This window comes from Spinacia oleracea, chromosome 3 (genome assembly GCF_020520425.1).
Source record: "Spinacia oleracea cultivar Varoflay chromosome 3, BTI_SOV_V1, whole genome shotgun sequence".
Lineage (NCBI taxonomy): Eukaryota > Viridiplantae > Streptophyta > Magnoliopsida > Caryophyllales > Amaranthaceae > Spinacia > Spinacia oleracea.
The window spans coordinates 36,410,590-36,433,768 of record NC_079489.1 but is presented as its reverse complement, the minus strand read 5'-3'; the positions used below and the strand labels follow the sequence as shown (position 1 = coordinate 36,433,768).

Sequence of the window (23,179 nt, the reverse complement as noted above, 5' to 3'; positions counted from 1 at the left end):
CTAGAAGAGGGAATGACTTTGCTAGTGAGCTAAATGCAGTTGTTAAGAGGAGCAGGAAGACTAGTGGTTGCTCTGTGCTTTATGTCATGTGCTTCACTGAGACTGTTTATCATATCTAGCTTGCTCGAAATGCTGTTGTTTTTAGACAGACTAGAAGATCTATTGATAGTATTGTTAAAGACATTCTCTTTAGAGTATGCTGCAGATGCTCTGATGATCTTAGAAGTAGAGTAGAGTATGTTTAGTAGCTGCTGTTGTAGCTATTTGAGCTGTTGCTTGTTGTAGCTCTTTCTGTTGCTGGTGTTTTGTAGGTTGTAATATCTGCTCTACCCCTTGAGGTTTCTCAAGGATTTGGTTATTAATAAATCCCATTATTAATTGCCAAAAAAAAATAACCTAGCTCATATCGTTTTCCATACTACACTATTGATTCAACCCTAGAGTCACATCAAAAACCTCAATTCTCTTAATGCCTCCAACTTGAATATTTCCCCAAAAGCCTACCACCTTGAGAAAGATCTAAGCTATCAGAATCAAGGCGGATCTGCACGTGTCAATGGACGACTGTACATGAATTACAACTGGAGTTCTCGTTCATGTTCGTAGAGCAAGTGGGAGTACACGCATCTAATGTATGTATGCTTAACCTATACTTTTACATGGATTCTGGTTTCGGTATTGTTTCTTCTTTGTTAATGGATTAACTGTAAATCCCAACAATTGAAACTTATTTAATTTATCAGACTTAATTGTAACTTATCTAAATTTATTTAAACTTATTAGATATGAAATTTATTTGTTTAAACGCCTCCTAAATTTATAAAAAAAATCCCCTACTTTTGGTCTAAAAATGTTAGAATTTAGAAGTCACCCTATTTTTATCGACTCTGAGAGCAATTGCGAAATTTGTTTTTATAAAGGTAAATTAGCTAAAAAGGACCTTTTATAACCCAAATTTTGCGAGAAAGGACCTTATATATTTTTTTTGTGAAATCACACCTTAATGTAAATTTTTTTTGCGAGAAAGGACCTTATGTAATTTTTTTTGGTGAAATCACACCTTAATGTAACTTTTTTTTTGTAAAAGACAACCAAAAGTAAGTTTCCGGCATTGACTGAGCTTTTCCGGCAATTGGCTTGCACGTGAAAAGCACGTGTGACTTTATTTTGCTAATCACACCCATTTTTCCTACAAAATTCTAAGCTTTAAAACCTAAAGTTGAAAAAAAAAATCAAAACAAAATCAAGTTTGGAAATTCAAGACTCTGGAAAATCAGTGTCTTTAGCCAATTTAAGCCACACGTGCTGCTCACGTGCAAGTCAATGGCCGAAAAAGCTCAGTCAATGCCGAAAACTTCCCTAAGGTCTTTTCTCGCAAAAAAATTTACACTAAGATATGATTTCACAAAAAAAATTATATCAGATCTTTTCTCGTAAAATTTGAGTTATAAAAGGTTATTTTATAAACTTAAGAATCGGAGCTTTAACAGTAACACTTGAAAGTGTTCTTACTCTTTCTACTACGAGTATCAGGGATTAACTTTTCTAATTTTCAATTTCTATTCAATTTTGTTTCAATCTTGTATTCTAAAGAAATTCAGATTCTCAGTTAATGGAAAATCATTAAACCCCATCAAAGCCCTATTCAACCCACGCCTCTTTCTTCGTTTTCTCTTTCCTCTTTTATGATCCAAGTTCAATTTGTTTTAGAGAAGGGGGAATCGAAATGTCCGGGTTCTTGGAATTAATTGGTATTATTCAATTTTTATCTATTTGAATTGAAAAGAACAAAACCCAGAAGAAAATAGGGTGATCGAAGATGAGTCAACCCTCAGTAATTCTAGCAACTGCTAGCTATGACCACACTATTCGATTTTGGGAGGCTCAAACTGGCAGATGCTATCGTAATATCCAGTACCCAGATTCTGTATGTCTTTTTAATTGATTTATATATGTGCAAATTAAGCTTCTATTCTTTGCTAGATTTCATTCAGACTTTGTTGAAATTAATTGTTGATTCATAATATTTTTTGCATTTGTGAAATGGTAAAAAACATTCTGTCTTTTGGAGAATTTGTGTTTCTTGAACTTGTAGTGAGATGTAAAGATGAACAGTTTGTCTTTTGGAGAATTAGTGTTTGCTTGGATTTGTTGTAAAGATGTGATCTTTTTTGTGTTCTGCAGCAAGTTAATAGGCTTGAAATAACCCCAGATAAGCGATATTTGGCTGCAGCAGGGAATCCTCACATAAGATTGTTCGATATTAATTCGAGCAGCCCTCAGCCGGTAATGTACCTTCATCAGAATATTAATGCCACTTGTGCTTGTGTGTGTTTGGGTTGAGGAGTGTTGTGTTAGTTGGTACGAACTGATGGTGTAAAATTCTATTTTATTTTTAACTAAATGGCAGGTGATGAGTTACGATTCTCATACCAATAATGTTATGGCAGTTGGGTTTCCATCTGATGGAAATTGGATGTATTCTGGTTCTGAGGATGGTACAGTGAAGATATGGGACCTCAGGTATATTGAATGCATGCTTTTGTGTTGTTAACATGTTATAGACTTAATTGGATAAAGTAATGACATTGAGTTTCGAATTCAGAGCTCCGGGCTGTCAAAGGGAATATGAAAGTCGTGCTGCTGTTAACACTGTTGTACTGCACCCAAATCAGGTTGGTTTTAGGCTATTGTGTTCTACTTTGTAATGCTCAGTTCATCAGCAGTTTTCTGTAATTGTTGTAATGTTAGGCAATGGTTAATGACTGATGTTTCATTAAGATCATGTGGTGTATTCATGTAACCCCTGTTGCCTTCTTAGAACTCGTTAAATGTGTACAATGAGCTAAGATGTTGTATGTGCTTATTTTTTCTTCAATAAACATTATTCTTTTGTTAAGAAAGGAACTAATTCTTTCGACTTTGAAAAATCATATTTATCGTTGATCAATCAGACCAGTATTAGCAAGTTGGCCACATAATTAGCAAGTTGGCCACATAATTCACTTATCTGCTCTTGTTTTTCGCTTGGAAAAATAAAACTTGTATTTTCTAGCTAATGACACCTTTTTGTAATTGTGGCTGGTTTTTTCCGAATTCAGTGCTAACTTTACGGCGGTTTTGCAGACTGAACTAATATCAGGAGACCAGAATGGCAATATTCGGGTTTGGGATTTAACAGCAAATTCATGCAGCTGTGAATTGGTAGGTATTGACTATTGATATTGTGTCTCTCTATCAATTTCTTTCTTTAGTGTTGGAAATCAAATTAATTTCTAGCTAATCCTATTGCTTTGTGAAAGAAGGTTTTGCTGTGTAATGTTTTCTTTCAATAATTTACTCTCCAAGTTCAAGATTTGTCTATGCAGTCTATCTGAGTTGAACTTAGTGATTTTTTTTTCCCCTAAAACTAGTTGAAGTCAGAGAACTTGGTGAATTCTTCCTCTCTTTTCTTTAACTTCTGGACTCTGGATTATAATATGCCTTCTTACTTAGTGAAACTTTTTTCTTATACTCTCAAGAACATCTCCTTTTCTATACATTGTACTTAGTATGCTCTCCTTCCCTTTAGACCTTGGCATTCCCTTTTTTTTTAAATGCGGAAAGTTGGCCTTTTGTTTTAATTTTGGTAAACTTATGAAATGAAACTTAGGTGTATTAATTTCCCATTTTACATGAGTACTTATTTCTTGCTTTAGGGGCCTTTTATCTTTCCAAGGGAAAGGCAAAGGAATGATGAATTGAACAACAGAAAGGAAAGAAATGAAACAAGTTAAATTATTCCATACATTTTGTTTGGCACCAGGAACATAATCCAACTACCTTTCGTAATGTTTGGTTATTTCCAAGGGAAAGGCAAAGGAATGATGAATTGAACAACAGAAAGGAAAGAAATGAAACAAGTTAAATTTATTCCGTACATTTTGTTTGGCACCAGGAACATAATCCAACTACCTTTCGTAATGTTTGGTTTTAAAGAAAGGGGGGACAAGGAACTATCTCCTCCCCTCCCGAATCCTTCTCTTTAGCTGCATCTCACCATCCTCCCTCAAACCCCTATACTCACCACTTTCTTTATTAATTACTGATCATAAAAATGTTTGCTATTATTTTCCCTCAAAAGAAAAAAAACGTTCGCTACTTTATGTTCATTGGCCCTATATCTGCTTTTGAATTTCATATTCTCCCAATATGATATTCACCTGAATCCAAGTTCATATCTAACATAACCTCAAATCATATAGTGATGGTTGTGAGCTAAGCCTAAAGTGTGCCGGATGTTGACTTAAACTGTTGAACCTCAACCATGTATCACATTTGTCAGGTTCCCAGGTCTGGTTTAGTCTTCCCTTCCCACTCCTTTAATGTAATGATTAGTAGAAAGGATCGAGATGCATACATGGCTTCTAAGAGTTACTCGAGGATAGAGAAAATATGATTTGTCAAGACAACTTTATTAAGGGTCCTCCTAGGATAGAGGAAAGGTAATATGTTAAGACAGAACTTCGTATCTCCTTCTATAACAAGTAAGAGGCTAGGATAAAAATTAAAGCGTCAATGGAAGCATATTTTGGTTCTAAAGTGTATATTGAATAATCCCTTGTCCAGCTAAGGTTCATCCCTTTACTCTTATTCCAGGCTGAAGTTGTAATTAACTACTTTGTATATGAAGCCTAAGGTAAATTTTTTTGCTTATTTTTGCTAAAGAATATGTCCAGGTGCACATAACAGCTGATCTTTTGTCTATTAGCTATGATTGAGTGGGTCAGGTTTAATAAAGTGTGGTTTAGATTTGCCTCATCGTCTGTATATTATAGTATGGCTTAAAATCATAACTTACCACTTATTTGACATTTGTTTACATATAAATATAACATAATTGGGTGATAAAGGAAATTGAATGATACAATTATGCTGAAAATCTGAACTCCCAGGTACCAGAGGTGGATACAGCTGTAAGGTCTTTGACAGTAATGTTTGATGGAACCTTGGTAGTTGCTGCAAATAATAATGGAACCTGCTTTGTTTGGCGTTTGATGAGCGGGACGCAGGTAGATGATTAAATCATTTGGTAAATCATTGAATCTCAAATTAACTGGTTTATAACTTGTAATTTCATCTACTGCAGACAATGACAAATTTTGAGCCACTGCACAGGCTTCAAGCGCACAAAGGATATATCCTCAATTGCCTTCTTTCACCTGAATATTGTGAACCCCATAGGTTCGTGTCCTCTGATCCATTTTTTTTAACACATTCATAAGTTGTAACGATATCTCATCTTGAGCATTGTTGCTTAGTTTACCGATCAGTTTACTTATGAATAATTTATGTTAGCATTAGTATGTGGAAACTGGCAAGTAATGACTTGTAAGGTATCCCCTATCTCTGATAAAGATTTTTACTTTAGATTTTTGGATGAAGTTTAGCAATGAATAGATTAATATCCTTGGCATGTGGATATTTAATTAGTTTCTTTTGCCTTTCCATTTTTTCTACAGTGAACGTAGTTTAGGGGTAGGGGTAAAAAAAGTAGAAATGCACCCATTACCCATATATATGTAGCTAACATGATTTTAATTCAATTCTAGTGCTGTAACTTGGCAGGATCTTTCCTTGTTGGTTTTTTCATAGAGAGATCCTCTGAGTAGATTCAAAATAAGTTCCGTTAGGAAAGTTGGGAGAGGTCGCCGGTAGTGTGGAAAGCCATAAGCCTTGGATAATATGCTACAACATTTTTACAAAGGGGGTCCATAAATTTCTCTAAAATCGCAAAATTGCTGTGATATTTGATGTCCTTGCAAAAATAAAGGGAGTAAAGAAGAGATAGGTAGAGTAAAAAGAATGTAGAGCTATAACTTGTATTAATACTATTGAAGAAAGTGGTGTGAGAAGAGGAGTAAGATAGGAGGGAGAAATAGCATGGGATGGCGTTGGTTAAGGAGCAAGTGCGAAGTGGTTGCTTATGAGCCAAAAATGTTTTATGTGCACATAGATCATGGGGTCTAAATGAGCACTGTCCTACTTAGGTAGGTCTGCGACTCTTCTTCATGAAACTTACCAAAGGAAAGGGTATTGTGGGAAATGTCTTTATAATTCAGTTAGTAGGAGCTTAAGTAGGAAGGCAAGGGAGTGGCAGAGGAGAGAGAGGGAAGAGAGATCAAATTATCTGTTAATAGTATTAACTTAATACAGGAGATTATTTAGAGAAATAATGATGAATACTTTTGAGAGATTATTTTATTTTTATTTATTTTTATTTTTTGGTATTTTGGGAGAGAACGATTCTCTTGAAAGCTTGTTGTTGTAACTGATCCCTCTGTTTAATCATATCTTCACTTTTCTACTGTTAATTAGTTCTTGCTAAAAAGTCAGTTCCTAGCATCCTTCCGACTCCCTGCGAAGGTCTACTCCAGATTTAAGATCACTGTTGACAAAAATGAGCAAGAGGGTAAAAGAGAATAAGGAGAAAGAGTGAGAGTGAAGGTGAGGGAGGAGGTTAGGGTTTGGTGTCTTTTACTCTTTTATATGGAAAATAGTAAAAATAAAAATTAGACACTCAAAGCTTGTCGGATTATGGTTGTGCCCTACATTGGTTCAAAAGCCCCAAGTAAAGTTCGATCCAATTCAACTTTATTATTTTAGATTTGGGCTTTTTTTTTTTTTTTTTGCTTGGATATTTTTGGGCATTGTTAAATAATGCCTACTATTACACAAAACACCCTACTTTATCCCACATTTTCCTATCTTACCCTTACCAATTTACCATCGTTTCTTACTCTTTTTTCATACATTCTCCCTCTTCTTTTAATATAACTCTCACTCTTCCAAAACATACCACCACCATCGTTACCGAAGCACCACTATTAGTCTGACTCTAACAAGGACTCTAACAACGAGCTGAAGGTATGGTCGACTATGTTACTCGGACTCGGGTACGGGTGTCGGACACGGGTATGGATCCGAGTGTCGGACTCGAAAAATTCAAAATTTGGAGACACGGGGATCCTGTCCTAATTTTAGACACGGGTACGGGGATATGAAAAATTTTAAAAAATAAAAAATAAAAAAAATCAACAACTAATACTGGAAAAAAAGAAGAGAAGTGATGTCCTTTATAAAAAAAATCAAAAAAAATTGAATCAGAAAAGTCAGGCTTAAATCGGAATTTAAAAGGAACTAGAACTGTAGAAGTACAACTGTAATATTTATCAAAAAAGAAGAAGACAACTGTATATTCACGTGGGTTACTTCAAGGCCTCAATATACATTTTTTTAAAAGACTTTTAACCTCTCACATCCCCTTCTTGATACTTCCCGATTCCCACCACCTGGTTCAAAAAAATAAAGGAGCAAGCAGCCAAGCACGAACTCTTTCACCACCATTCACCGTCGCCGGAGATTATCACCGGCGTGATGACTACCGGGAAAGAATCATCTTATTTGAGTTCGGATTTACCTACTTAGCAAAAGCCCCATGCTTTAATCAGAAGTTAGGTGAATTCTACTTCCAATTAAGAGATCTAGGGTTTGCAAATCTTTAATTGCTTGTTGCTTCTCCCTCCCTTTTACCCGCCCGTGTCCGACTAACCAGCCACGGATCCGGTACGGATTCCGTACCCTGATCGGTGTCGGGTCGGGTCGACACGGGTATAGGCTCAAAACAGGCGTGTCGAAGTAACACAGATGGTCGACCATTAACTTTGTTGCGATGCTGCCTCACCTACCACACCCACATTTCCATTAAGGAGAACCACCACAACACCTTGTCGGGTGACCCAAATGGCTGAAGATGATAATCGTATAATAGCAAGTGCACACAACATATATTCGATTTCTGAAAATTCATACTTTTTTCCCCAGAAAATAGGGCGAAACTACATCTAAATGAGATTACACCACCGGGCAGACTAAGTTAAATTCAGTTTAGCCTAATGGATAGACTAGATCTAAATGAGTGAACACCATGGGCGACACCCATTTTGTGCTAGTTTAGACCATGGGGTGGACTTAATTAGAGATAGTCCAACCCTTCACAATTTTGACGACATTCCAGTCCAGCGCTACTCCGAGGATTTGATTCCCCGATCTCCAATACAAGTACAAACCCACAAAATAACCCCTTCGAAGTATCAAATTTCATGTGGATCTCTAATTGAAATACTTGAAGAGGAGGCAAAATACAAAACAACAACGCTACTCAAATACAAAACAAAAACATAACTTTGAAGAGGAGGTGATGGGAGAATTACGGCTTCGATGGGAAGCAATGAAGCAGCATGGGCAGCGGTGGCTAACATCGGTGGCCAGGGTGTTGTGCTTATGTTGTTTGCAGTGAGGGTGAAGGGGAGAGTGAGTGTCCCGATCAAGGGTGTCATGGTGGTGTCGGAACAGTGAGAGGATGAAGAGAGGGAAAGCAGTGAAGGTGAAGGTGAGGAGAAGTGAAGGGATCGAAGGTAGATGAGGGAGGGGGTTAGTAAGGGTAAGATAGGAAACTTCATGATAAAATAGGGCTTTTTGTTTAATTTTAGGGTGTTAAATAACAATTCACATATGTTTTTTACATATCCGGTGGAGTTGTGGTCGAACTCTAGTTACATTGTCATCCCTACAAGAGTCTTTTCTTTATATGGATGTTGTTGCATCCAAGTGTCGTACTCTGTACGAGGGTCATCATTATTGGTATGTGTAAAGAGCTGATATTTTTGAGTAAAAAAACAAAGGCAGAAAGCGTAATAATATGTTTGATAGATGATGAACACCAAAATGGATACAAAAATTTATGACTTTAGGCCACCAATCTACAAGTTTAGTGACTTGAGGTCACCACTCTCCTAAATTTTCAACATGTCTCTCATAATCTAATGTGCCCTTATTTATAATCATTCTACTACACATACCTAATTTGTCTTCTACCTAATATTACTCACTAACTATTGGGCCCTTTCATTACGCTTGGTTTATTACATATTAGGCATATATATTATTGGGCATATTATTCATAAATAGGAATATATAGTTGTATCATTTCCGGTTTTGTAGCTTAATTTCCTAAATAATTGTAGCTAGAATTAGCTTAGTTTTTTTGTATATATTGGCAGCAGCCGCAAGGCATAACACAAGGAAACTGACATGGTATCGGAGCCTCCTTTGTGATATTCAATTCTCCATTGCAAAGGACGACACTGAAACTGACAAGGGTGTGGATTTTTCGTCTCCATATTATTTACACCTTTCCTCGAACACAGATCGAATTATATCCCCGGTAGTGCTCCGCGGGAATAATTACAATGAATGAGCTCGATCGGTCCAGAATGCTCTCAAAGCGAACAACAAACTTGGGTTTATTGATGGCTTGATTAAGCCACCCGAGTCGACAGAATCTACGATGTATTTTTCATGGGTAATAACAACCTCGATGCATCCATCCGTTCTACTGTCCCTATTACTGACGATGTTAGGGATATGTGGGAAGATATTAGGCATTCTCAGTTGGAAACGGACCTCGAATCCATGAATTAACGAGTCAATTGACTCGTCTTGAACAAGGTGGCGACTCAGTGGTCGACTACTATGGAAAAATACGAATGATTTGGGATGAATTAGCTTGTTGTTCAACCCCTACCTGTAGCTGCAAGTGTGGTGCGAAGGGTGCATTGGTGAAGGAAAGGGAAGATCCGAAGGTTCACCAATTTTTAATTGGTCTTGAATCATCCATACATGGTACGGTCCGTTCTCAGATTTTGATGCAAGACCCTTTTCCGACATTGAACACAACCTTTTCCAAGGCATTGACTGAGGAACGTCATCATTCCATTGTTCGTCAAGGTGACAAGAAAGTTGTGGCCGTGGGTTTCGCGGTGCAAGGCAGTGCTCGTGGGCGTGGCACAACACCTACCAAGGAGGGTGACAAGTCTCACTTCACCGGTACGTGCTCTCATTATAAAAAAGTCGGACACAACAAAGACAACTGCTTCCAGCTTCTGGTGGTGGTATTCTGAAAATAGGGCAGCAACTAGGGGTGGCGGCAAGTACACTCGTGGTGGCAGGGGCAATAGTCGTGGCCGTGAGAATGTGGCCAATGCTGTTGGTCAATCCTCTGGCACCACATCAGGTCAACAAATTGACGCACCTGATAGCAATAGGGTGCAACTGTCGGATGCACAATGGCATCATTTGATGGGTATGCTAAAACCCTCTCAACCCAATGATGCTACTCCTACACATGATGGTAAGTATAAGTCCACTCAATGAATTATGGACACTGGTTGTCGAACCATATGACCTGGAATATTTCTTTATTCGAAAGTTTGTATGATATTTCTCCATCCCCAGTTGGGTTACCAAATGGCAACTAAACGACGACAATTAAGGAAGGAAAAAATGTTTGCACCAAAAAAAAACAAAAGGCAAAATTGTCTTCAGTGATGGTTTGATTTTGAAGGATGTGTTATATGTTCCTGATTTGAATGTTAATCTCATTTCCGTTTCACAATTATTTGCTACTTTGAATTATTTTATCACAGTGACTGATAAGCTATGTATCATAGAGGACCGCAATCCGAGGACCCTGATTGGAGTAGTTAAACAATGTGACGGAGTATATTGGTTTAAGTCCACGAAGCGGATTCAAGCTAATCAAACTACTGTGGTTGGGCAACAAGAATTGTGGCATCATCGGCTTGGCCATCCTTCTCGAAAAGTGGTGTTTCTTTTGCTTTTTAATTCTTGCAATAAAGCTTCTAGTGAGAGTAATGATTTTTGTGACTCTAAGGAACTTTGTGGTATTTGTTTAATTGTCCATCAAACTAGAAGTGTTTTTCCAATTAGTGAAAGTAAAACAATTGATTTGTTTGAGATGATTCATTGTGATATTTGGGGCTATTACAAAGTTGCTTCTAGTTGCGGTGCTTATTACTTTTTCACAATTGTTGATGATTTTTCGAGAGCCGTTTTGGTGTATTTAACGAGTGCTAAGAGTGAAGTTGGACAGATTATCAAAGACTTTTGTTCTATGGTGCAAACTCAATTCAATGACGGTTTACCTGTTTACGACGTTTTTATGCTGAAAATGGAATGTTACATCAAACGTCATGTGTTGATACACCTCAACAAAATGGTAGGGTAGAACGTAAGCATCAACATTTACTTAATGTGTCTTGACGTTTCTAAGCTAACCTACCTTTGTGTTTTTGGGGTGAATGTGTCTTGACGGCTGCTTATGTGATCAATAGAACTCCTTCCCGGGTGTTAAATGGTAAGTCTCCGTGCGAAGTTTTGTTTGGAAAATCTCCGAATTACTCTCTTACGCATTTTGGTAGCTTGTGTTATGTTAAGTATCGTCCTAAAGTGAAGGATAAGTTTGGTCCTCTTTCTCGAAACTGTATATTTGTCGGATATCCATTTGGGCAAAAAGGTTGACGACTTTATGACTTGGAGAAAAAGGTCTATTTTGTCTCTCGTGATGTTATTTTTGTGAAAATAATTTTCCTTTTAACAACATGGATGCACCTGTGAAAATTAATGGAGTTGGTATAGATGAGTTATTTCATCACCAACCATAAGTTGTTGTTGATAAGAATGATGGAGATAGTGGAATTAGGGGGAGTTGTGAAGGTCATTAGGTGGTAGCGGACTGCGATATTACTACTTTCTTTGACTAGCAGTCTCCACAACCTAGGTGTGGCACGAATGCATTACCCACGCAGCAGCACACGCAAGAGCAGCAGGTTTCGTAGCACGAATGTGGCTTCGATGCACCATCCACAGTCCTGTTGCAGCAACCACTTATCACCCCACCACCTATTTCTGAAGAACCCCTTGGTGAAGGACATCGTATACGGACTCCGTCAACTCGATTAAAAGGCTATGTCACCAACACAATCCAAACCATAACTCCCGTCACTGTCCCTAGTTCATCTCCTCCAAAGCGGTCCTCAGATACGCCTTTTCCAATAGCTTATTTTGTTAACTGTGATAAATTTTATGTGAAACATAGGCAATTTTTGACAGCGGTGACAACTTGGGTTGAACCAAAATCTTACTCTTAAGCAGTCAAGCACCCAGGATGGCGTAATGCCATGAAAGAAGAGCTTGACGCTCTTGAATGACAAGGCACGTGGACATTGGAATCTTTACCTCCGGGAAAGGTCGCTCTTGGTAGTATGTGAGGACGGGTCTCTGGAGCGACTGAAGGGGTGTCTGGTATTGACTTTAATGAAACATTTGCACCAGTCGCAAAAATGGTGACTGTCCATATATTTTTTGCCGTTGTTATTGCTCGAAATTGGGAGCTTCATCAAATGGACGTGCACAATGCATTTCATTTCTTCATGGGGACTTGGAGGAGGAGGTATATATGAAGCTTCCCCCTGGATATGCACCATCGGGTTCGGCAGGTAAGGTCTGTCATCTTCGAAAAGGATTGTATGGTCTTAGGCAAGCACCTCGGCAATGGTTTGCCAAATTATCATCCGCATTGAAGTTGTTTGGTTTTAAACAGTCCACTGCAGATTACTCATTATTTTTCTATACTAAGGAGGATGTATCACGTATCGGATAAAGGAGGAGGGTGCGGTAGGTTGGTGGCGGCCAACATTAAAACTAAGCCACATATCATGACATGAATCGACAATGGAATATCGTGGGGGCGTCCCCTTCTCAGCGACGCGCTACACCTCTTAAGCCCGGGTGTAGTGAAAAATATGTGATGGTTGCTAGGTCGTCGCCCAGAAGCGGCGCGCCACCCCTACACCTGGGGGTGGTGTCAAATATGCAAGGGTGCGCTACACTTCCTAGGCCCGGGTGTAGTGGAAAATATGCGAGGGTGCGCTACACTTCCTAGGCCCGGGTGTAGTGGAAAATATGCAAGGGTTGCTAGGCCGTCGCCCGGAAGCGGCGCGCCACCCGATGGTGGTGTTAACCATCCAAGGTTTCATGGTAAGGGCAGGGGTAAGGGTAAGGGTAGTAGGATGCGATTTGGGACTTGGAACATTGGCTTTTTGACAGGGAGATTAGTCGAAGTAGTAGAGGTTATGAGAAGGAGGAGAATTAACATATTATGTTTGCAGGAGACTAAGTGGGTTGGAAACAAGGCAAGAGAAATATCTCCATGGGGTTATAAGCTTTGGTATTCGGGAAAAACTAGGGGTGGGAATGGGGTAGGTATCCTTATTGACAGAGATTATATTGATGATGTAGTGGACGTGTCCCGAAAGAGTGATCGAATTATGAGTATTAAGCTTGTGATAGGGGATGAGGTTGTAACTATTGTGAGTGCCTATGCACCACAAGCAGGACTAGATGCGTCAACTAGACAAGAATTTTGGGAGGATTTAGAAGAAGTGGTGCAACGTGTCCCTAGAAGTGAGAAACTGATCATTGGTGGGGATCTCAACGGACATGTAGGCTCGAGTCGTGATGGATTTGAAAGCATTCATGGTGGTTTTGGGTATGGGGAGCGGAATGAAGCGGGAAATGCTATTTTGGATTTTGCATTGGCATATGACTTGGGTATAATGAACACTTGGTTTGAGAAAAGAGAATCTCACCTAGTAACCTATAGGAGTGGAGATAATGCGAGTCAAATTGACCTCTTTTTAGTAAGGAGTGCTTTGAGACAGGGCTACACCAATTGTAAGGTGATTCCGGGTGAGAGTACAGCAACCCAACATAGACTTGTGGTACTTGATTTTCGAGGTAGAAGTTATATAAGAAAGAGAAGACCACTAGTGGAGCCTAGGATCAAGTGGTGGAAACTTCAAGGGGAGCAACAACTAAAATTCGTGGAAAAGGTGGCAAGTGAAGGTATTTGGGTCGGGGATATGGATTTGGATATAGACTCATTATGGACAAGAATGGAGCACACCATAAAGGGAGTGGCGAAAGAGGTCCTAGGGGAATCTAAAGGAATCATGCCACCAAGTAAGGACACATCTTGGTGGAACGAAGTTGTGCAACAAGCTATAAAGAGCAAACGAGAATGCTATAAAGAGTTGGGAAAATGTAGAAGTGATGAGAACTACGAGAAATACAAGGAGGCTAAAAGGGAAGCAAAGAAGGCCGTAAGAGAGGCTAGAGCAAAGATGAATCAGGATCTTTACGCAAGATTGGATACAAAGGAAGGTGAAAAAGACATCTATAGACTTGCTCGAATGAGAGATAGAAAGACGCGAGACATCGGGAGGATTAAATGTGTGAAAGACGTTGATCAAAAAGTTTTGGTGGGAGATAAGGAAATCAAGGATAGATGGAGAATCTACTTTGATAGCTTGTTCAACGGGGATCAAGGGCGCGATATTGGGGATACAAATATCCCTAAGGATATGGTTAACCTAGACTTTATGCGAAGAATTCAAAAGAGAGAAGTCGAAATGACACTGAAAAAGATGGGACGCAAGAGGGCAGTGGGGCCCGATGGTATACCTATCGAAGTGGAGATGCTCGGGAGAGAGAGGGGTTGTATGGTTAACAACTCTTTTTAACAAGATTTGGGGAAGTAATAGGATGCCATTAGAGTGGAGGAAGAGTACTATCATCCCCTTGTACAAGAATAAGGGTGATGTCCAGGATTGTGCCAACTATCGAGGAATCAAACTAATGAGTCATACTATGAAACTTTGGGAGCGGATTATTGAGCAAAGACTGAGGAAAACTGTGAAAATTTCGGAGAACCAGTTTGGATTTATGCCTGGGAGATCGACTATGGAGGCCATTCATCTTATAAGGCAACTAATGGAGAATTATCGGGATAAGAAGGACTTACATATGGTTTTCATAGATTTGGAGAAGGCGTATGACAAGGTACCAAGGGAAATCCTTTGGTGGGCATTAAGTAAGAAAGGAATTCCGAGGAAGTATATTGATATCATCAAGGACATGTATGAGGGAGTTAGCACGAGTATGAGAACTAGTGTTGGTAAGACCGAAGAATTCCCCACTACGATTGGAGTGCATCAAGGTTCCGCACTTAGCCCGTTTTTTTTTGCTATAGTCATGGACGAATTGACGAGGTCAATCCAAGATGGTATTCCCTGGTGCATGATGTTTGCAGATGATATTGTGTTGATTGATGAAACAAAAGGAGTGGAAAGTAAGTTGGAGTTATGGAGACAAACGTTGGAATCTCGGGGTGTTAGGCTAAGTAGAAACAAGACGGAATATATGGAGTGTAAGTTTAGTGGAGTCCAAGATAGAGAGACAGGAGAGATTACCTTAGATGGGAAAATTGTCCAAGGCTCTGAAACGTTCCGTTATTTAGGATGTATTATCCAAAAGGATGGAGAATTGGATGGCGATGTGGCCAATAGAATCAAAGCAGGTTGGTTGAAGTGGAAAGGTGCCACGGGGTTCCTATGTGATTCAGGCATGCCCCAAAGATTGAAGGGAAAATTTTACCGCACGGCAATTCGACCGGTTTTGTTATACGGCACAGAATGCTGGGCAGTGAAACATTGTCACGTGCACAAGATGAATGTGGCGGAGATGCGCATGTTACGTTGGATGTGTGGGCATACAGGAAAGGATCGTTTGAGGAATGAGATTATTAGGAAGAAAGTAGGGGTTGCACCGATTGAGTTTAAGATGATGGAAAATCGTTTAAGATGGTTTGGACATGTGAGCAGAAGACCAAGTGATGCCTCGGTTAGGAGGATAGAAGGGTGGCAAAGTGATAGAATTGCAAGGGGTAGGGGAAGACCTAAGAAAACTTGGAGGAATGCGATTTTTTTTTTTAATAATATACATGCTATTTTGAAATATACTTATTTTATTTATTCATTTATTTTAAACTTTACTTATTTTTTATTATCTCTTACACTATTTCTTCTATAATATATATATACATTTTTCTCTTTTCTTATTTTCATTAATTCCACTTTCTCTTCGTTGTTTTTCTTATTACTTCTTGCTCCTTTTTGGTTTGATTGGTGGCAATGACGATCTCCTACGACGATTCATGTTAGCTGACCCCAAATCATTTTGGGACTAAGGCTTTGTTGTTGTTGTTGTTGTAAGGAGGATGTATCATTGTATGTTCTTGTATATGTGGACCTACTCATGGTCATGTTGCGGTCCTAAAATTAAAGGCCTATCCGCGTGATTGTTTTCATATGAAGAATCTTGGGGTCCTTAAGTACTTTCTTGGAATTGAAGTGGCTCGAGGTCCCGATGACTTGTTTTTTGAGTCAAAGAAAGTATCTCTTGGATATCATAAGCGAGGCCGGGTTATTAGGGTCCAATCTTATCTCTACTCCAATGGAGCAAAATCATCAATTAGATCGTGTTGAGGGAAGTTGTTTTCGGAACCTGAAAAGTATAGGCGGCTTGTAGGGAGGTTAGTCTACTTGACGATTACTCGACATGAGTTGTCCTATTCTGTTCATGTGTTGGCTCAATTTATGTCTTCTCCTATGATCGCCATTGGGAGGCAACACTTCGCGTTCTTAGATATCTTAAAGGGTGCCCCAGCCAAGGAATTTTGGTACATCGTCAGTGCAACTTGCAGTTATATGGTTTTTGTGATAGTGATTCGGCTAGTTGTCCTATTACACGACGATCTTTTACCGGTTATTTTGTGCTTCTTGGGTCTTCTCTGGTATCTTGGAAGACAAAGAAGCAACCCACAATTCCACGCTCTTACGCCGAGGCTGAATATCGTAACATGGCTACGACTACTTGCGCGTTAAAATGGTTGAAGTCTATTTTATTTTGTCTTGGTTACGACATGATCAGCCTATGCGCCTGTATTGTGATAATCATAGTCAGGCGACTTTACATATTGCAGCAAATCCAATATTCCACGAACGTACGAAGCACATTGAGGTGGATTGTCATTTTGTTCGAGATGAGCTTAAGGCCGGTAGTATTGCTACATCATACACACGAACTAGTGATCAATTGGCAGGTATCTTTACAAAGGCTCTTGGAAAATCACTGTTTTTGATACTTCTTCACAAGTTAGGTATTCGAGATCTTCATGCTCCAACTTGAGGGGGAGTATTAGGCATATTATTCATAAATAGGAATATATGGTTGTATCATTTCCGGTTTTGTAGCTTAATTTCCTAAATAATTTTAGCTAGAATTCACCTAGTTTTTGTATATATTGGCAGCAGCCGCAAGGCATAACACAAGGAAATACAGAAGATAATTCCTCTACTTTCTTTATTCTTAAATCTAACATTACAATACCGGCCCCCTAAGCTTCCACCTAGTCCTCAAATCGGCTTTCTTCTCGCTATTTTTCACCATTCTTACTAGTCATTACCACCGGCCATAATCTCTTATGGCATTTGATCGAAAAAAATTGTGTTTAATTTTCCCTAGGATATTCCCTTTTTCTGTTACCATTATAAATACGGGTCTACCCGTCATCAAGAGAGAGGGTAACTTTACCAGTAGAAGGAGGTTGCAACTTAAAATCATATAGCAATAACGCGAGTAACCCCTTAGCCTTTTAAAGTGGTTCACTTTCTTTTCTTATATCAATGTGGGACACATACACTAATAACTTGATGTTTTGTGGATCAGATTTTAACATTTTCCCCTCACATGTGAGCTCCTTTTTTTTTAGTTCGGTCACGTGTGATGTTTCATGGGCCATATCGCAATTTTCAACTTGGCCCAGAGTATTAACCTAGGATGCTCAGACTCGGGTACGGGTGTTCGACTCAGGTACAGGTGTTCGACTCGGGTACGGGTCCAGGGTCGGACCCAAACTTTTTTATAATCAATGACTCGTGGACACGTTTTAGAAGTGTCCAAAATTCAGATATGGACTCGGGGACACGGCAACCATTAAAAAATTATTAATTTTAGGAAAATTTGTTTTTTTTTAATCCAACCTTTGTGCGTTCTTCTAAAAACAATCCCACTTATGAATTATTTGGGAATAATCCGAGCTTTATAAGGTATCTTCTAAAAATAGTCCTTCACCTGTTGGTAACCGGATGAGTAAGTAACTACGACACATGCCCCTCTCTTATTGGTTCATTAAATACTAATATCTTTGTTTTTTTTTTTTTTAAAAAAATCTCTCCTCCCTGAGCTAATCCATGGCCGCCAGTCCTTCTCCTCTCCCATGACTGACATCCCATTTTTCTGTCTTCCCCTTTCACATGGCAGCCTATCTTCCCTCTCCTCTCCCATGGAAACCCTTTTCCTTTCTCATTCTTTCCCTTCATTGCCCACCTTTCTTTCTCCTCCCCTCTCCCATGGAGACCCATTCATCGATCTCATGGTGGCGAATTTCAACAACACCATTCCACCACCACCAGCAACGGGTCACCGAAAATCCCGTGTCTAGAACTCTTCTTCCACGTCGTCCCAACACTCCTGCGGAATTTCTCACCCAACGAATTAATCTCGCTTGTGCCCTCAACCAAACACTAGAATTCGACTTAGATTTCGCCTGTCATATCAGATTAGAGAAACCTTAACCGCATATTTCTCCCTCCTCCAGAAACCTCCTCAGTCAACAACAATGACGGCGAATTCAATTTTGCGGATATTGATCGACTCAAACTCTGATTAATCACGATGTTGTTCTTGTTCTTTTAACCTCATGCCCAAATTTTTCGTGGCCTTCAAAATTCATCAAAAACTAACTTCAAAAACATCGAATCTCAACTATTAATCAAGAAAAAGAAAGCATTTAATATATTTACGTTTAAATTAATTTGTGAATCATCTTCCCTAAGTTTATTGTCGAGATCTAACTAAATTCAATCAAATAACAAAGAATAAATCAAATGCCAGAAAAGCCCAAAAGAAGATTCTTGTAAACAATCTAAGGAATATAATCTAAGCATCATCTCTCTCTTTCCTCTCTTGCTATGTCATCTTTTTCTCTCTGACTCTATCAAAGGCTGATGGAAGAAGTTGAAGAAAGTATAAATAAATAAATAGAAGAATGGTAACCTGAAACAGTGACTGGTTCTTTAGGTTATAAGTAAAAGGGACTATTTTTTGAAGATATCGTCTAAAGCTTGGATTATTCCCAAATAACTCATAAGTGGGATTGTTTTTAGAAGAACGCCCAAAGGTTGGATTAAAAATAACAAATTTTCCTTAATTTTATTTATTTAAATATTTATAATTACTGTATTAATATTAGTACTTTTTTGTGATTTTAAAAAAATTAAAAATTAAATGTTTTGAAAGTTGTTACACGTGGTTTCTTTTCCCATAAATAAGAAAGTGGGGTTAGAACACTTAAAAGGAATATCAAAAGTTAACTAAAAATAAAAAAATATAAAGAATAGCTGGCCCCATTAGTGGAGGTCGACTTCCATGTATTATGTCTTCCATATTCAAGAGAATCAACCCAGCCGACGAATATCCTATTCAACTCGCGTTTCTTAGGCGACCAAAAGCCATAAAGTCTCGGTCTCCACATCCCTGAATTCATGTCTCTATTTTCAGATCTAGGTTTTCAAAACCCTAAGACGAGTCCATTTTCTCCATGGCGAGTCCGGTCCGGATTCCGTGTCCGCACCCGTGTCGTGTCGTGTCAACACCGGTACGGCGGGGTGGTGGAGCTAATCGTGGGCTCTGATACCATGATAAGATTCACCACAACTTGTTTTAGATTATTTCCATTCATCATCATTACATTATAAACACATTACAAAAGAGTTGTTACAAGGATGTTACCATGCTTTCAGCCACTAATCACGCCTATAGTTAGTATACTAATTAAAGAAGGGTAACATCAATATAACTCCTATAATTACTTTGGAACGCTACTAAGCTGTTGCCATCACACTAAATATACAATAATCTATACTAATATATTAAAAGGCGTTTATAAGAACGTATATGTGCCACGTAGATCCCTCCTTATTACGCCACATCACCGCTATAAGTATCATGACATGTAGTTGACAACCAAAAAGCATGTAGCAAGGATTGAACACCAGACCTCTTGAATTAAAAGTTACCATTCTTACCATCTTAGCTAGCCACAAGGATGTTATATCTTTCTATTTAAATAATAAATACAACCTTTTTAAAATGAATAATAATGAATTAAAGGAAAAAAACCAAACAAAAGGGAATTAATTACTTAACTTATAAATGTACAATTATTCTCTTCTCAACTTAAGCTTAAAAAATAAAAAACTTAGGGTAATGGAGTGTAATTATGAGTGCGGAAGAGGGAAACATTGACAAGAGTATAATAATCAACTAATCATGAAGAAGAGAACTCGGCTTTGTTTTGATTTTTGGATATGGGAAGGAAGTTTGTTGATCGGCGACTGATCTTGCATGGAAATCAAATAATAGCACCACATTCGCACATATTTAAAATAAGTAAATCCCACTAAAAGTAAAACCCGGAGCAACGCCCGGGCCACAAACTAGTAGTATACTAATTAAAGAAGGGTAACATCAATATAACTCCTATAATTACTTTGGAACGCTACTAAGCTACTGCCATCACACTAAATGTACAATAATAGTATCTCATTAATATGTAATCCCAATAGTATTAGGGTATATAATTTTGCCTCCTTGTATCAAGAAATAATTACCTTTTTTCTATCTTCAACATCTTAATGATTAAAGTATATACTCCGTACAGGTCTAGGATACGATACATCAACTCTTTTATCTATCTTAGATACCCGCCCGATTTGACACTCACTAAGGGGAAACCAATTTTTTGCATTCACATTGATATAATTAGATCACAAAAAACTGTGCTCTCACAATGTGTGCCAAAATCATTTCCCCCAACTCTATTCATTTATTTATCGCACACATAAAATTTCTCTTAGACACCTCAATTAGTTTGATCCACGTCTTTGTTGAGGAAAAAAATATAAATATAGAGGGAAACTGAAAAGGAAGTCATGCATTCTATGCCCAAAAATGTGTTGAGATGATCATTTTTAACCAGAAGTATCAGACAAGTCAATCTAAGAAGCACATTTATGTATTTCTAATGTGAAAAGTATACAATATTCTGTAAGAATCAGATTTCAAGAATGTGATATCCCTGGTTTTGTGTGATTGTGTCCAATGTTTGAAATTTTGGTATCTACTTGTATTTTGTATTTAAAAAATCTATAGTAATAGCTTATGTGAAGAATTCTCGTCCAAAAAAGATTGTTTTCTGATGGTCTGGCTTAGTAGCTAAATACTTGTTAAAGAAAAGGAGAAAAAGTAAGAAAGTTGCTTCTCACCTTTGTGGTTGTTAGAATTAAAATACTTCCTTTATAATGTAATTTTCTGGTGGATAAGGTGGCTTTTATCCTATTATTCTTACCTTGGTACCTTGAGAGTCTAAGTTTTCACTTGTCAGGGAGATTTGACGGATAGGATGAGACAGCTTGGTTATCCATTTGATACACTATTTTTCTAGGTATTTTCAAGGTTTTGTAATGGTCCAATATCATCCAATCTAGACCAACGTCCTTACCAATCGTCATCACTTTTTGATGTTTCCTTGACTTTTCTAGTTCTTCCAATATTCCTACTAAATATTGTCTCTGCTGATCTTATGGATAGGAATAAGAAAGGGAGAGGGGAAAGGATACGTATATCTAAATCCTTATTTGTTTAGTCCGCAAAGAGAAAGAATCACCAGGTTCAGGGCGATTCATGGTTGCTGATTCCCTTAAACTGCCAATCAAAAAGTAGCTCTGTCATAAGGCCCCCTTTGCTTGACTTGAATTTCATGAGAATTGGAATACTTCCTCCTCTCTGCTCCTCATCCGTGTCCACTCTAATTATGCTTCCATAAGCTTCAAACTTATATTCTTAAAGCTGGTTTCTCACTTTTCTCTTTGCTTGTTTGTCTTTTATCTATTCACTACTTGGTCATTTTATATATAGCTGTTCATTATAGCCTTACAGGGAATTTTTATGTCCTATGTCTTCATTGCCACTATGTATCCTTGTTGCCCGTGTCCATGGAGAGCCTTATTCCTCAGCTAAAACCCAGCATGTAATAATTCTGCTTGGATGCTGATTAAATTTTGTTTCTACAGATATTTGGCAACTACATCGTCTGATCATACAGTTAAAATATGGAATGTCGACAACCGTTTCACCTTGGAGAAAACTCTATCTGGTAATTAACCACTCTTAATATAGCTGCTTGATCTTACAGGGTCCTTAATGTTGCCCCCTTTTTTCTTACAATGGTTGTGCTTGATTATTTCCAGGGCATGAACGTTGGGTGTGGGACTGTGTTTTTTCTGTAGATGGTGCCTACCTTATTACAGGTTAGTTGTCATATCCTTGGCAAGATTAAGTTTGATTTGAATTGGATTTTTGAGGGGCATGTTGCATAGATAAGGCCTATCTGGGCTACCTTATGACTAAATGAGAATGTCGCCAACCTTTTGACTTTAAAATATAAACCTGTTCTCATCAAAACATAAACTGCTGTTTCTTTTCTTCTCACAAGTTATAATCTGTACTAATATAGTAGCATGTGTTGTTGATTGTGTTAGCTTCCTCTGATGGAACTGCAAAGCTGTGGTCAATGTCGAGTGGCGAAGTCATCCAAACATACCAAGGGCATAGCAAAGCTGTTGTTTGCTGTGCTCTAAATGATGGAGCTGAAGTCTCTTCATAATTTATAACCCGTTTATGTCAACTTCCCATTTTGTAACAAATTCATTCCCTAATCTTTGTTATTGTATTTGGACTGATCTTTTTGTGTACATAGTTTTTTATAGTCGTGCAGGTATCAGAAAACAAAAAATTTATGAATTCTTTTTCACAAATTGGAGATTGAATGAAAAAAATTATCAGAAAATAGTCCCAATTTTTCTTTTTTAAATGGAAAAGTATGCAGAAGTCATGATAATCTTCACTCAAGACTATAACCTAACTTATCTAAGGAAATAAAATAAAAAAATGTATTACCTATAAAAGAATCAATATCTATGTGGCTTGTAATATTGTGACTAATGGATGCAATGTAATCAACAGCATGATTAGCTTCTTGACATGCATGCTGCGAGATGGCTGTCGAAATTTAGAAGCAGTTGTTTGGTGTTGTCCATAAGCAGCTGTATTTTCCACGGAATATGAGGTCGATGTTGCAAATTTTGAATTATAAGTAAGTTATCAGGCTCAGCCTCCAAGCCATTGAAAGACACAGAAGCAGCATTCGATCCTTCCATTGTGTTTTGCGAGACCCTAGCCTTTGTATTTTCACCTT

The 23,179-nt window shown here is 38.2% G+C and overlaps 1 protein-coding gene across 1 annotated transcript; it reads left to right on the top strand.

The window, feature by feature from the left end:
* The first annotated feature begins 1,484 nt into the window (after positions 1-1,484).
* On the top strand, positions 1,485-22,789 carry LOC110786993 (target of rapamycin complex subunit LST8-1). Its single transcript, XM_021991574.2, has 10 exons — positions 1,485-1,927; positions 2,185-2,286; positions 2,411-2,523; positions 2,606-2,675; positions 3,127-3,204; positions 4,935-5,051; positions 5,129-5,223; positions 21,996-22,078; positions 22,173-22,232; positions 22,464-22,789. The coding sequence occupies exons 1-10, from the start codon at positions 1,820-1,822 to the stop codon at positions 22,586-22,588; spliced, it is 951 nt and encodes a 316-aa protein (XP_021847266.1). The 5' UTR covers positions 1,485-1,819; the 3' UTR covers positions 22,589-22,789.
* Positions 22,790-23,179: the final 390 nt, after the last annotated feature.